Here is a 15,016-nt window from a genome sequence, read left to right on the forward strand (position 1 = left end):
TTGATCCATGATTCTACTCCCTCTGCTGGTACTCATTCCATTCAATTGCAGACTGGCTGGAGTGAATCTTTTTGCAGACAGCTACAGTGCTCCGGCTCCCTCTGCTGGTGGTTTAGCCGTAATAGCAGGTACACTGATAATTTTGCCGTGGATCTTAGGCTGGATTCCAAATGATGAATGGAGGTGATACAACCTGACACAGTCCACTCGAAAACGCGTTTCTCCGCCTTCTAGCTCCTCAGCGGCTTCCTCAGTTCGAATGACTGTCTTCAGTGGGTCCCGTTTATATAAGCCTGGTGATTTGTAATTCCTGCGCCGATTTGCGCATGCGCACTTGATCGTGCGTTCCAAGCCTCACTTTCAGTCCCATCCTTTTATAGACTGTAGCGGCCATTTTAATAGCCCATTCCAAACCTCATTATCAACTCAGGAAATCATAGGGAAATATCATTTAGAAACCAAGCCTCCTTTTGAATCCCGGTGGCCATCTTTGATTTCAATATATCACTTTAATGCATATATTCCCTATTTCGTTTTCACATGGCTGCTATAAATATAAATTATATCACAGTAATAATATGCATATTGATTTACCCCATGTATTTATTCATCCAACACTTATATTGCACACATGTGTAAACACCATCCATAATGGTTATATGTACCCATGTGTACAACACACAAATCCATGGGGAAAATCCAATCACCCCAAAGATTAAAATCAAGAAATAAGATAGCTAATAATTACCCGCTTTAAATACTAATGTTGCATATGCATTTAAAAACATACGAACCCACCTAATAATATTACATGTCCGTGTGTTCATATAGCTCCATTGTATATGGGGGATATCTGATCTCTATTCATTTGTATTCATAGTCACCCCTATATGACCTCAGACATGCACAAGTATAAAAGTAGTCTCCACCTCCATTTCTCAATACCACAAAGAAGTATCTACCCATCCAATTTAATTACATATTTATTATTATATTTTATTGAGTTCCACCGAATCATTGAGTCCCTGCGGGATCAAGGTTTTAAGATTAAAAATCCAGAAGGCCTCTTTCTTACATAACCGTCTAAATCTGTCTCCTCCTCTATTTGTCACCGCCACCTGTTCTATTGCCATAATCCTAATATTTTCACTCTTACCTTCCCCACATCCTATAATATGACGATATAAATGAGTATTTCCTATTTTTTTATCTATTTGACGTTTATGCTCCATAAATCTTATGTGGAGCGCCCGAGTGGTGCGTCCCACATATTGTAGTCCACATATGCATTGTAAAACATATATCACATATGTGGACCTACAATTCAAAAAGCTTTTTATAGTATATTTCTCTTTCGAGACTGATGAAGTGAATTGTGTTGTTTTTTTATTCATATGTTTACATGTAGTACAGTTGGTCTTTCCACATTTGTGGAATCCTACTGGTGGTTTAGGTAACCACGTATTCTTTTGACCTCCTTGGACCCCAAATGATAGAGAATTTTTTCCTGAGAAGAAACTAGGTGCTATCACAGATTTTATATTAGTCGATTTTCTAAATATTACTTGATCAGTCAATTTTACCTCGGAATTTAGGGTTTCATCTAATCTCAATATTGACAAATTCTTTCTAATGATCTTCTTAATTTCATATGCATTTGTATTGAACTTAGTCACAAATGTTGTAGTCCGATCTGTCATTTTGTCTTTATTCTTTTTTATGTTGACATTAGTCGTATCTAACAAAGATTCTCTCTTTATATTTTCCACCTCCCCTAATGCCCGATCCAATATTGTTTTTGGGTATCCCTGTAACATGAATGCTTCATAGAGTGATTCTATTTGTTTCCTCGCTGCTTCGTTAGTAGAACAATTCCTTTTAATGCGAAGGAATTGTCCTTTGGGAATATTATCTTTCCACCGTTGCAAGTGGCTACTATTATAATGTAAATACCGATGCTGATCCACTTCTTTCACAAAAGTTTTTGTGGTAATCTCACCCTGTTCTATTTGTAACGCTATATCCAAAAAAGTGATTTGTGTGGGGTGACAACACCCCGTAAATTTTAATCCATATTCATTATGATTTAAACTATTAATAAATGTTTCTGCTGATCCTACACTCCCTTCCCAAATGAAAAATAAATCATCAATGAAACGGCCATAGAGGACCAGGCCCGCCCTGAGTCCGCCCCCCCATATATGTTCCTCCTCAAACCTCCCCATAAAGAGGTTGGCAAAACTCGGGGCGAACCGGGTCCCCATGGCCGTTCCCTTGATCTGTAAAAAATATTGCTTATTAAAAATAAAATAATTATGTTTCAGTATAAATCTGATGCCCTCTAAAATTAACCACCTGAGTTCTTTTGTTATATTGGGATCTTTGAGAAGATAAAACTCCACAGCTTCAATACCTAAGTGATGTTCTATATTAGAATAAAGTGATTCTGCATCACACGTGATAAAACAATAATTAGATTGCCATTTAATATTCTTAATAAGGTTCAAAAAATGTGTAGTGTCCTTGATGTGTGATTTTAGTTTTTTAACGTAATCCTGTAAATAACTGTCAACAAAATAAGATAAGTTACTAGTCAGTGAATCTATGCCCGCGATTATGGGCCTCCCCGGTGGATTAATAAGTGTTTTGTGCACCTTTGGCAAACAATAATATGTCGGAATAACCGGATTTTCACAAAATAAAAAACACTGTGTTTCTCTGGATATAGCACCCATATCTAAAGCTTTATGTAACAGAGTTTTTAATTCCTTCTGAAATAAGGCGGTGGGATTGTGGGTCAATTTGGAATACTGGCAGGCATCACTTAGCTGTCTGTCAGCTTCCTTCAGATACATTTCTGTATCCATTACCACAATCCCACCGCCCTTATCAGCTTGTTTTATGGTCAGCGAAGAATCATTCCTCAGCATTTTTAATGCTGTTCTTTCTTGGGGACTCAAATTATCTCTCAAGGGTTGTTGATCAGATTTTTTACACAACTCTCTGAATTGTTCTAAAGTTGATTTGTAAAAGCTCTCAATGTACGGACCTCTATAATTAAGCGGATAAAACTCCGACTTATTTTTAAACTTCAACTCTTTATCTATACTCCTTTCTACATCAAAAATTTTTATCGGGTCCTCATGATCTGAGTTGTCGATCGATTCAATCGCCAGTGATTCCAACATTATCAAGGTTTCATGATCGTCTTGATCCAATATAATGGGACAGCCCTCGTTATTTCTTTTTTTCATATTTTTTAGGGCAAAATATCGTTTTCTACTCAAGGTTCTCACATAGCGATTGAGATCAATGAACAACTCGAACAAATTAGGTTTCTGGGCCGGTGCAAAGTTCAATCCTTTCTCCAATAATTTCAATTGATCATTACTTAATTCTTTTGATGACAAATTGAATACCCCTTTTCCTTTTACTTTAATTTCATACTTTTTGTTTGACTTGCCTTTTCCCCCTCTCTTTCCTCTAGTTCTAATTCTCTTGGCTTTTTGCCTGACCACCCTATTTTTTCTTGTTTTTTGTACGGTCGATTTTGAAATCTGTGACTTTCCTCCAAAAAATGATCATTGCCATGATTACGGGATACCTGTCTATTCCTTTCACCTATATCTATCCACTCATCCCTTTCTGATTCTCTCCTGTTCCACCTGGGGTCTACAGCTGGAGACTGTATTTTATTTTGTGTTGATAACACTTCATATCTATTTCTTGAAACAATAGATTTATATCTTTCTCCCTCCTGATTTCTAGATCTCCTTGATTCATGATACCCTGCCGAGTTATCTCTCTCCTCATATGTTCTATATCTTCGGGGTTCCCTAGATCTTATTGGGGTCCAAGATCCTTTCTGATTCCAGGGCCAATAATTGGAATTACGTGTTTCTCGTCTCATAGCACTTTCCTCTGAATATGTTGTATTGTGATGTGTATCATTTATCTTCTTTCTATTGAATGTATGTACTTCCCCTTTTTCGTAATCTATCTTATCACGATTCATTTTATTGTTTTTTCTGGAGATGAGAGATTTTTCAAAGTCTTCCACTTTTTGGTTTACTTTATAATCTCTTTCATGATAACCCTTATCTCCAGAAAATACTTTCAATAATTCCTGGGTTTTTTCAATCTCCTTTTGGATAATATTAACTTTTTCCTCCCTATATCTAACCAACAACTTCATCAGATTTATGGAGCAATTATCCAATATTATATTCCATTCTTCTGAAAACTGCTTATCATCCCTAAAAGTAGAGGTTTTAAGCATCCTCAACCCTCTAGGGATAATCCCCTGGTCAATATATTTCTGCAATGATACTTGATCCCACCAATGTCAGGTTTCTTCTAAGCATAAGTTTTCAAGTTTATTAAATAAACCATGCATATCTTCAGTATTTTCATTTTTTTCCATTAATTGTATTTCATCCGACCCTTTTAAATATACATTCCGTCTTTCTAATCGTTCTGCTATGCACTTAAGAGCTGCCATGATGGGTATTCCCCTACGTGACCTGCTGCTAAGGTACAATTAATTACAAATAAACACAAATGGAACACCAAATGTGTGCACCAATGTCCACACCTAATGCGTGAACAAGTGTGCACACTCCCCAGCGCTGATATAGATCAAGAAATGGAAGTTGAATGATGGTGCAGGCTGCTGCCCCAATTATAAGGATAATTGTATTCCTTATATTAAACAGACACCAATTAATCTGCATAGGAGAAACCCCTTTGCAAATAAAGAGGGGCGCTGACTGCACCAATCAATGGAGACCACACAATTATATCAATCATAAAATTACATAGAATTTATTTTTAAAAAACTTAATATTCTCATACATGTGCTGCAGCACACACAAATGTATACAATCAAACAACCATGATTAATTATGCATCAAACCATATAATTCTCAGGTTAAAACACCATGGCTACTATAACAGCAGCAATCAATCAATTGACATTCAATTAGTAGATGTTTCAATTAATGTCCACTGAGTCGTGAAATGTGAGGTATGGGCTGATCTTCAAACACTATGTGTTCAAGTGTTCCCAAAAGAAGCATAGAATTGTGTGTACACACTGATTAATATATTGAATTATAGCTATAATTGTTATATCACCTCCAACTGGTTTCAAACTGTATGTTGATCCATGATTCTACTCCCTCTGCTGGTACTCATTCCATTCAATTGCAGACTGGCTGGAGTGAATCTTTTTGCAGACAGCTACAGTGCTCCGGCTCCCTCTGCTGGTGGTTTAGCCGTAATAGCAGGTACACTGATAATTTTGCCGTGGATCTTAGGCTGGATTCCAAATGATGAATGGAGGTGATACAACCTGACACAGTCCACTCGAAAACGCGTTTCTCCGCCTTCTAGCTCCTCAGCGGCTTCCTCAGCCCTGAGACACCAGTACCGAAGAGGTCTTTCTAACCAGATAAAAGACCAACTGGTACACTATCCATTGCCTGATAGCTTGAATCAGCTCATGCAGTTATCCATCCGGGTGGATAGACGGCTGAGAGAGCGTAGGCTTGAAAGGGAGACCGAGGTTTCCTTCTTTCCCAAGGGAACCTCAGACTCTGAGGAATTTTCCGAGGAGCCTATGCAGATTGGGGCTACCCGCCTCTCCTCGCGTGAGAAGACACGGAGGAGACAGCAGGGGTTGTGTTTGTACTGTGGGAATAAAGGTCATGTGGTCGTATCATGCCCAGAAAAGCCCGAAAACTTCAGGGCCTGAGGGTGATGGGAAATATCCTGTCAGGCCAGAAGTCAGAATTTCCCAAGAAGACTTTTATCATTCCGGTGACCTTGAAGATCCTCGGTCAATCTGTCAAGACTGCGGCCTTTGTGGACAGTGGGGCCGATGGGGTTTTTATGGACCGCCAATTCGCCCTGAAACACTCTGTTCCCTTAGTACCCTTGGCATCGGAAATTGAGATTTGTGGGTTAAACGGGGAACCATTATCCCAAGGTAAAATTACCTCTTGCACTAGCCAGATTTCTTTGTTTATTGGAGCCACACACTCTGAAAAATTGTCCTTTTATGTGACTGTCTGTACTTTTGCCCCATTGGTGTTGGGGTTACCCTGGTTAAGGGCCCACAATCCTCAATTTGACTGGGTCTCTGGGGAGATTCTTAGTTGGGGTACTGATTGTTTCAGGAGTTGCTTGAGCCTTCCAGTCAGGCTCTCGCAGCTAAGTTTGCGAGGATTGCCAGGGTGTTATGCAGATTTTGCGGACGTGTTCTCCAAAAAAGTTGCAGAGGTACTACCTCCCCATCGCCCCTATGACTGTGCCATTGATTTGTTGCCAAATGCTAAGCTTCCCAAGAGCAGGTTGTACTCCCTGTCACGTCCTGAGACTCAGGCTATGGCAGAGTACATTCAGGAGAACTTGGCTAAGGGATTTATCAGACCTTCACAGTCTCCAGTTGGGTCGGGGTTCTTCTTCGTGGGTAAAAAGGATGGTTCGTTGCGACCCTGCATCGACTTCAGGGAATTGAACCGTATCACGATTAAAAACTCATACCCACTGCCTCTCATTTCGGTCTTGTTTGACCAGCTTCGTACTGCCACCATTTTTTCTAAGATTGACCTACGCGGTGCGTACAATCTAATCCGAATAAGAGAGGGGGATGAATGGAAGACTGCCTTTAATACCCACTCAGGGCATTATGAATATTTGGTGATGCCTTTTGGGCTCTGTAATGCCCCGGCAGTCTTCCAGGATTTCATGAATGATGTACTCAGGGAATATTTGGATAGATTCTTAGTTGTATACTTAGATGACATCCTAATCTTCTCTCATTCCCTGGAGGAACATCGGAAGCATGTACGCTTAGTCCTCCAGAAACTCAGAGACCACCGGCTTGGGGCGAAGCTGGAGCAGTGCGAATTTGAAGTTCAGCAAATCGCATTTCTAGGATATATTATCTCCCCAGAAGGTTTCCAAATGGAGGGTTCCAAGGTACAGGCAGTCCTGGATTGGGTGCAGCCCAGTAGTTTGAAGGCGCTTCAGCGTTTCCTGGGCTTTGCGAATTTTTATAGACGATTTATCGCTGGATTTTCGTCTATAGTGGCGCCCTTGGTGGCACTCACTAAGAAAGGGGCGGATGTTGCTCACTGGTCTTGTGAGGCTAAAGCGGCTTTTGCCCGTCTCAAAAGGGCATTTGTATCGGCCAAGGTGCTGCGACACCCAGATCCAGAGCGTCCTTTTGTGGTGGAGGTGGATGCCTCTGAGATGGGTATTGGGGCAGTGCTCTCTCAGATGGGAGTGTCTGATAATCGCCTTCATCCCTGTGCTTACTTTTCCCGTAAATTTTTGCCTGCCGAGATGAATTATGACGTGGGTAACCGGGAATTGTTGGCTATTAAGGATGCACTCGAGGAGTGGAGACACTGGCTTGAGGGGGCTAAGTTTGTGGTCTCAATTCTCACCGACCATAAGAATCTGGCATATTTAGAGTCAGCGAAGCGTCTCAATGCCAGGCAGGCACGATGGGCTTTGTTTTTTGCTCGCTTTAATTTTTTGATAACATATCGCCCTGGGTCAAAAAACATCAAGGCTGATGCGCTCTCGCGGAGTTTTGCTCCAATCCAGGAGACCACCGAGGAGCCGTTGCCCATTGTGTCCCCATCATGTATTAAAGTGGGCATTACCCAGGACCTCTTATCATTAGTCCTTAGAGCACAGGAGCAGGCTCCTCCAGACCTTCCGGTAGGTCTTTTGTTTGTGCCTCCTAGGTTAAGACAGCGAGTGTTCCTGGAATTCCTTGCCAAGAAGTCGGCAGGTCACCCGGGTATTGCCAGAACTCGGGAGTTGCTGTTTAGGGCGGTGTGGTGGCCCTCGGTGGCTAAGGATGTGGATCAGTGGGTTCGGGCATGTGACATCTGTGCCCGAAATAAGACTCCTAGAGGGGTTCCTGTTGGCCCATTACATCCACTCTCTATCCCATCTAAGCCATGGACCCACATTTCAATGGATTTTGTGGTGGACTTGCCCAAATCCTCAGGGATGACAGCCATCTGGGTTGTCGTTGACAGGTTTTCGAAGATGGCGCACTTCGTTCCACTGGTTGGGCTGCCATCGGCCAGACGCCTGTCTGAATTATTTATGCTGCATGTTGTGCGTCTCCACGGGTTGCCAGTTGCCACTTGATGTGATCTCTGACCGCGGATCCCAGTTTGTGGCCAAATTCTGTAGGGCATTTTGTTCCGATCTCCAGATTTCTGTAAGCTTGTCGTCAGGCTACCATCCGCAGTCTAATGGGCAGACTGAAAGGGTGAACCAGTCCTTGGAGCAGTTCCTCAGGTGTTATGTCTCCAAGTGTCAGACTGACTGGGTTGCTCATCTGTCCATGGCGGAGTTTGCCTATAACAACGCGGCTCACTCTGCTACAGGGATCTCTCCCTTCCTTTGTGTGTATGGGCATCATCCTAAGGCCAATTCTTTTGACCCCCTGGACTCCACGCCTGGTGGTTCCTCAGTGGTTTCGGTCCTTAGAGGTATTTGGAGGAAAGTGAAGAAAGCCCTTGTGTCTGCGTCATTAGTGACCAAAAGGGTTTTTGATAAGCGGAAAAGACCCTGCAGCTTCAAATTAGGAGACTTCGTCTGGTTGTCTACCAAGAATTTGAAGTTGAGACAGCCATCTCATAAATTAGGCCCCCGGTTCATCGGCCCTTATAAGATCACCAGGGTTATCAATCCAGTGGCATTTCAGTTAGATCTGCCCCGTTCTTTGGGTATCAATAAAACATTTCATTGTTCTCTTTTAAAACGGGCGATTAGTAATCCTTCTTCCAGTGGAAGACCTTCCCCTCTTCTGATACGTGGCCAGAGGGAGTTTGTTGTTGAAAGAATTCTTGACTCAAGATGGTTCGGGGTCGGCTGTCATTTTTGGTGCACTGGAAGGGGTATGGCCCGGAGGAGCGGTCGTGGGTGCGCAGTTGTGATCTTCATGCCCCCAGACTGATACGCTCTTTCTTCTCGCAGTTCCCCGATAAACCCGGTGGTAGGGGTTCTTTGACCCCTCGTCAGAGGGGGGGTACTGTTAGGGTCTCCTGCCCTGTGCTGCCACGTCGTCATGGCAACCGGCAGACAAGTGCTAGTGGAGTAACCTGAGCGCAGCTGATACTCCGGTTCGGGTCTTTTGTTGTGCAGTGGTTACAGGCTCTGTGCACGGCAGGGGATCCGGTGCTGGTTTTTGTGCTCACAGTCTGTGAGGTCTGAGTGGGGCGTGGACAGCACCTGCTATATAAGGCCTCTTCTCAGGTTAAGCAGATGCTGCTGAATCTTTGTTGGTTAGTCAGTTCCTGAAAGTTAGCCAGTACTGTGTAGCTTTGTATTTGTTGTTGCTTACTGCAAATAGGCCTGGGGATTTGGTACTACACTCTGCCAATCCAGACCTAGCAGTAAGACTGGAGTCAGTCGTTTAACTTGCTGGGGTTCTTTTGCTACTCTGTGAACTTAGCAAGTTTGCGGCTGTATTCTCAGATTTGCCTGCCTAAATCCTGTCTCACTGTGCAAGGTGTTCAGGTGTCAGTTTAGTGGCAGTAAGCTGAACCTGTGCACTGCAAGTGAGGATTAGGATTGTGGAGACTCTCCTTGTGTCTATCATTCCATCTCTGACCAAGGAGTTTACTGCCACACCCGTTGGTAACCCTTTAGGGTTTTGCTGTTGCCCTTAGCAACAGCATTTCGGGTTCTCTACGTATTAAAACACAACATCTTGCTTTTTCCATCTGAGCATTACTAATACTAGGGAGACACCCAGTTTCTTAGCCTCTGGGCTTCTCTGTTCACTTTGTGTTTATTTTGTTACCCTATCACCTTCTGTGTACGTAATGTCATATTCCCCAGTCTGTCTGTGAGTTCATTTGTTTTGCATCCCTATCCGTTCAGACACCAGTACATTCCTGCAGGCACTGGTGTGCATAACAGTATAGGAGAACATGAAAAGACAGTGGGATTGGAGCAAGCCTACATACAAAGAAGATCTGTGGTGAGTACTCCAAGATGTTTGGAACAACCTCCCTGCCGAGTTCCTTTAAAACTGTGCAAGTATACCTAAACTAATTGCTACTGTTTTGAAGGCAAAGGGTGGTCACACCGAATATTGATTTAATTTAGATTTCTCTTCTGTTCATTCACTTTGCATTTTGTTAATTAATAAAAATAAACTATTAACACTTCTATTTTTGAAGGCATTCTTACTTTGCAACATTTTTTCCCACACTTGCCTAATATATATATATATATATATATATATATATATATATATATATATATATATATAGTGTGTGTATATAACACACACGATTTATAGAACTGTATAGATAGCGCTCTCAGACGGTCTACAGGGACCGGAGCCTGCAGTGATTTGGCAGGGCTTCAGCTGCACTGTGTGTCAATGGCTGGTGGGTTAAGGTCAGAAACACAAGATTCAGCTGCCTGCAGCATGCAGAATCAGCGTTCACCGGTGGGTCCCATCCCGCAGCATTGGGTGCAGTGTCACTTGCTGCAGCTGAAGGTTGAGCGATACCAGGTGAAAGCCGTCCTGTCCCCTATTGCAGGTGTTAGCAGGGCTCCATTGGAAGAGCAGCAGTCATTCTTGGATCCCGCTTTGAACCACACAGATGCTGCTGTACATATAGGTGCCCCTTTAGGACTTGAAGCCCGGAGGCAGGCGTCTCCATTGCATCTGGTAGTTCCGCACATGCGTTCATGTGATAGTCTTATCCAATCTGAGAGCTTTAATCATCATTGGATTGTAGATCTCACGCAAAACCTACATCTGTCAGCTGGAAACCGCTATGCATAAGAACTGCATGGATAAATGGCAATAAAAAAAGGCAAAAAATGCAAGTGGAGGATTATATCTATAAGCCACACCTCTTGTTATTTTTCACAAATAAATACAGTATATACTGTACAACCCAAAACAAGAGAGATCTTTTATTCTGGCTTACCAAAAAAGTGTAACCATAATGCAGGAAACACTGCTTAAAAGGAATAATGGGGTGTATTAGACCATTTGCATTAATTACAGTCTCTTCTTCAGTTTCTCACCTTGCATGCAGATGCCTTGATAGAACGCGTCCGGATAAACACTCCCAGCCTGGAACGCATCTGGATGCTTCTGCAACAGCTGGTAAAATATTGCATGAGATAAATGCCAAATATTTATTTCAGAGAAAATGAAACAAATTGACTGGTTTTATATATTTAATGGGGTGTAACAGACTGTCATTCTCCTTCCACACACAGTGCTGATTCTGAATCTGACGCAAAGTGGCTGTATTTGTGGGCAGCCGCAGAAGCCAGATTTACTACTTTATGCTAATGCCAGACTTCATACAGCTAGTGCAAGAATCTGTGCATCTGCAAGCAGGAAACCGCGACGCCCACTGATTTTACGCCGGCCACTGCAGCCATCTTTATTAGCATACCTCCCAACTTTCTAAATAGTTAAAGAGGGATACACGCTTCCGAAAGGGGGTGTGGCTTATTGAAAAGGGGTGTGTGGCTTCACATAGGACCTGCGATCGCGAGCCACGCCCCATTTTCATCACTGAGGGGGCATGCCCAGCACTCTGTAAGCTGCTGGCATGCCCCCTCTCCTCCTGTCCCCAGTGAATAGATGCTGTGTGCACGCACACAGCGTCTATTCACCGCTGCCCTGCTTAGATGACAGGAGCCTCCCATAGGCCGCCCCACCACCACGAGATACTGCGGCCCGCTGATAATGTCGATTATCTTACAGGAAAGAAAGCTATACCTTAAACACACCTTAAATACACTTTAAACCTTTAGCCGCTGCGGCCGCTATACTTAATACACACGCTACGTACTTTATACACAGTTTGCGTACGGAGCCCCGTATCACTGTACGGACTTAGCGTACAAACGTCGCGCTGGGGGTACAAAGTACACACAGCGCGCACACACCCAGAGATACACTTTAAACCTTATACAGCAATGCGATGCGTTACTAATACACTCTTAAACCTTAGCAGGAAAAGGAAGACACAACACCGATTTGTAGTTAAACCACTGGGTTCCGACACCACAGCGTAATATTTGCTGAAAGGGGGTTTACAATACAAATCATACACTACAATACAAGACAATATAACAGAATAATGGCTACAGTCAATGTACATACGTGATTGGAATCGCTTGCGCAACCCGGCCGGTCCCCGGTCATCTGATAGATAACGTTGTGAGTCTTGTGTGTGGCCAGGCTACAGCAGGCTTTATTTATACAATTCTTCCAAAAGCAATACAATGGATACTGTAATCCCTTTGTCCATTGGACACAGGAATGCACTTTTACATTACAGGAGAGGTCATAGGTTGATTTGAAAAGGAAGTGATGTCTTTCTCAACTGCTCTTGTGGGTGGTCTCCTCTGGATTCCCGCCGCATACATAATATACAGTAAATACAGTTTATATCTATATTCTGCTTCTGCACATAACTATCAGCAGGAACATGCGATCTTCCGCAGACCAACACCGGAATGTTACCCTTAAAATACCCTACAGCTGGATACCAAACACCACTTTATAACCTTAGTCTGTCCCCTCTTATCCTGTAAAGGTGAATCCCTTTGTTCTGCAACCATTTAAACAGCTATAACTTTCTGATGTGGTGCAAGGAGACTATGTGTACATTGTGCACTATTTGGATTAAATATGTAATGTGTTCTGATGGCCCTCCATGCGTACACAAACTCTGCCGTAAATACCCATACCACGCGCCGATGCGCAGGACCGCGGGAGCGACCATACGCAAAGTGCGTATATGTGCACACACGGCAGAACAAGTGCACGCGCAGTGGGCATGTGTGTGCAGTTTGTACGTGATGTGTGTTCTGTAATATTTTTTGACTGACACCGCGGATGGGACAGCAGGACAGTCCCAAAAAAACGGGACTGTCCCGTTAAAATTGGGACAGTTGGGAGGTATGATTATTAGTATTGGCGCAGGAACCAGCCTGATTCTAGGTATAAGAGATCTGCCATAAACAAACTTCCTTTCTCTGTATTCACAGCTCAGGATAGCACTGAAATCAAGCTACACATACATGACATTCGCACAGATCAGAACATTCCATGCAATCACATTGTCGCAGCCCAGTTTCAACCCCAATACACCTATTTCTCAAAAAGATGATCGAATGATCTATCTGACTCAGAACGAACATACAGTGCATCCGGAAAGTATTCACAGCACTTTACTTTTTCCACATTTTGTTATGTTAAAGCCTTATTCCTAAATGGCATAAATTAATTTTTGTCCTCAAAATTCTACATACAATACCCCATAATGACAACGTGAAAAAAGAGATTTTTTACAAATTTATTAAAAAATAAAAAACTAAGAAATCATATGTACATAAGTATTCAAAGCCTTTGCTCAATACTTTGTTTATACACCTTTGGCAGCAATTACAGCCTCAAGTCTTTTTGAATATGATGCCACAAGTTTGGCACACCTATCTTTGGACAGTTTCGCCCATTCCTCTTTGCAGCACCTCTCAAGTGTCATCAGGTTGGATGGGACTACTTTCCGGATACACTGTACCGTATACATAAAAATGCATATATTTACTGCGTATGCGCTGTATGCTAAAACTCGCCGTTTGCATCTGTGTAATCAGACCCAAAACCTTGTAGTGAAGTGTATTTTTGAATCCACAATTCGTTTTTTTTTGTGAGCGATTGCTGCTTCACACCAAAACCAGCTTGGATAGTTGGATTATCCTAGTTTTTTTCTCACTCAGTGTGGATTAGGGATAGCAAAATGTTTTCTCTTACCCAGAATTACCGCTCCCTTTTAGCACCTGAGTGACCTCAAAATCTGATTGAGCAGCTTGCCAATAAATGTGCATTGTCCTAGTTTGTAAAGACAATGAATGTATCAATACTTAGTTTAAACAAGGTAATCAGAAGCAGACTGATGCTGGCATTGTAGTCCACACACGAGCAGCCCTTAAAGTAACCCTTATATCACATTTTAATATGCATTCCTATAGGGGTGCAAACTAAAAATTCATGCTTTAGGGATAAAATTAGGGTCATTTAGGGTAGAGTTGTTCCAGCGCCTCTACTACCAGACATTGCGACCATTGCCCATTATTCACCTGTAACTAAAATGACCCCTAAGATGTTGCACACATGATGGTCTTTTAAAACAGTGCTATTTAAACATTAGTTTAATTGAAATGTGTCCCTGTTTAAACAAACACAAATAAAAAGGTATACGTCTATACCTTGACGGAAAACAGGTGGGGCGGAGTGTAATAGGGTGCAAGCAGGGTGTAAGAACATTTTTAGGTTGGGGGGGCAAGATATAATATCAGTTTGGCGCCCCTAAATCACTAAATGTCGCCCCCTCTGTGTTATACCTCATAACAAAAATGGAGAGATATGGGGAGAGAGAGAGAGACACACACATGGAGAGAGACATGAAGAGAGAGATGGAGAGAGACCTGTAGAAAGACACATGGGGGTATATTTACTAAAATTCGTATTTTTCCGAATGAGGTTAAAGTTCAATCACGAATGACATCGAAAGTGTAAAATTGCAACTTTTTGAATTTATTACGACTAATTTACTAAGCTGTCGTATTCTGCATTTTCGTATTTACCGATGTCGATGTCATTCGTATTTTTTTGCAGTGTTTTACGTGAGTGAATTGTAAAACACTGCCGACTTTAACACAATGAATCTCGGCCGGATCTGTGAGATCCGTGCTGGGCTTCATTGTGCACCTTTCGTAAAAAATAAAACATTGTTAAAATCAACAACAAAAAATGCGTGGGGTCCCCCCTCCTAAGCAAAACCAGCCTCGGGCTCTTTGAGCCGGTCCTGGTTGAAAAAATATGGGGAAAAAAGTGACCGGGGTTCCCCCATATTTAATCAACCAGCACCGGGCTCTGTGCCTGGTCCTGGTTCCAAAAATACGGGGGACAAAAACCGTAGGGGTCCCCCGT

The 15,016-nt window shown here is 42.5% G+C and overlaps 2 protein-coding genes across 5 annotated transcripts in view; one reads left to right on the top strand and one right to left on the bottom strand.

Annotated features, from left to right (window-relative positions):
* Window positions 1–15,016, top strand: part of MRS2 (magnesium transporter MRS2) — a 287,514-nt gene that overhangs the window by 190,269 nt on the left and 82,229 nt on the right. The window lies entirely within an intron of this gene.
* Window positions 1–15,016, bottom strand: part of GPLD1 (glycosylphosphatidylinositol specific phospholipase D1) — a 164,091-nt gene that overhangs the window by 125,780 nt on the left and 23,295 nt on the right. For all 4 annotated transcript variants that reach the window (XM_063923254.1, XM_063923253.1, XM_063923252.1 and 1 more), the window contains one exon: window positions 11,086–11,164. In XM_063923254.1, coding sequence (XP_063779324.1) covers window positions 11,086–11,164 — 79 coding nt within the window. The remainder of the gene's footprint in view (window positions 1–11,085; window positions 11,165–15,016) is intronic.

This window comes from Pseudophryne corroboree, chromosome 5, assembly GCF_028390025.1.
Source record: "Pseudophryne corroboree isolate aPseCor3 chromosome 5, aPseCor3.hap2, whole genome shotgun sequence".
NCBI classification, from domain to species: Eukaryota; Metazoa; Chordata; class Amphibia; order Anura; family Myobatrachidae; genus Pseudophryne; species Pseudophryne corroboree.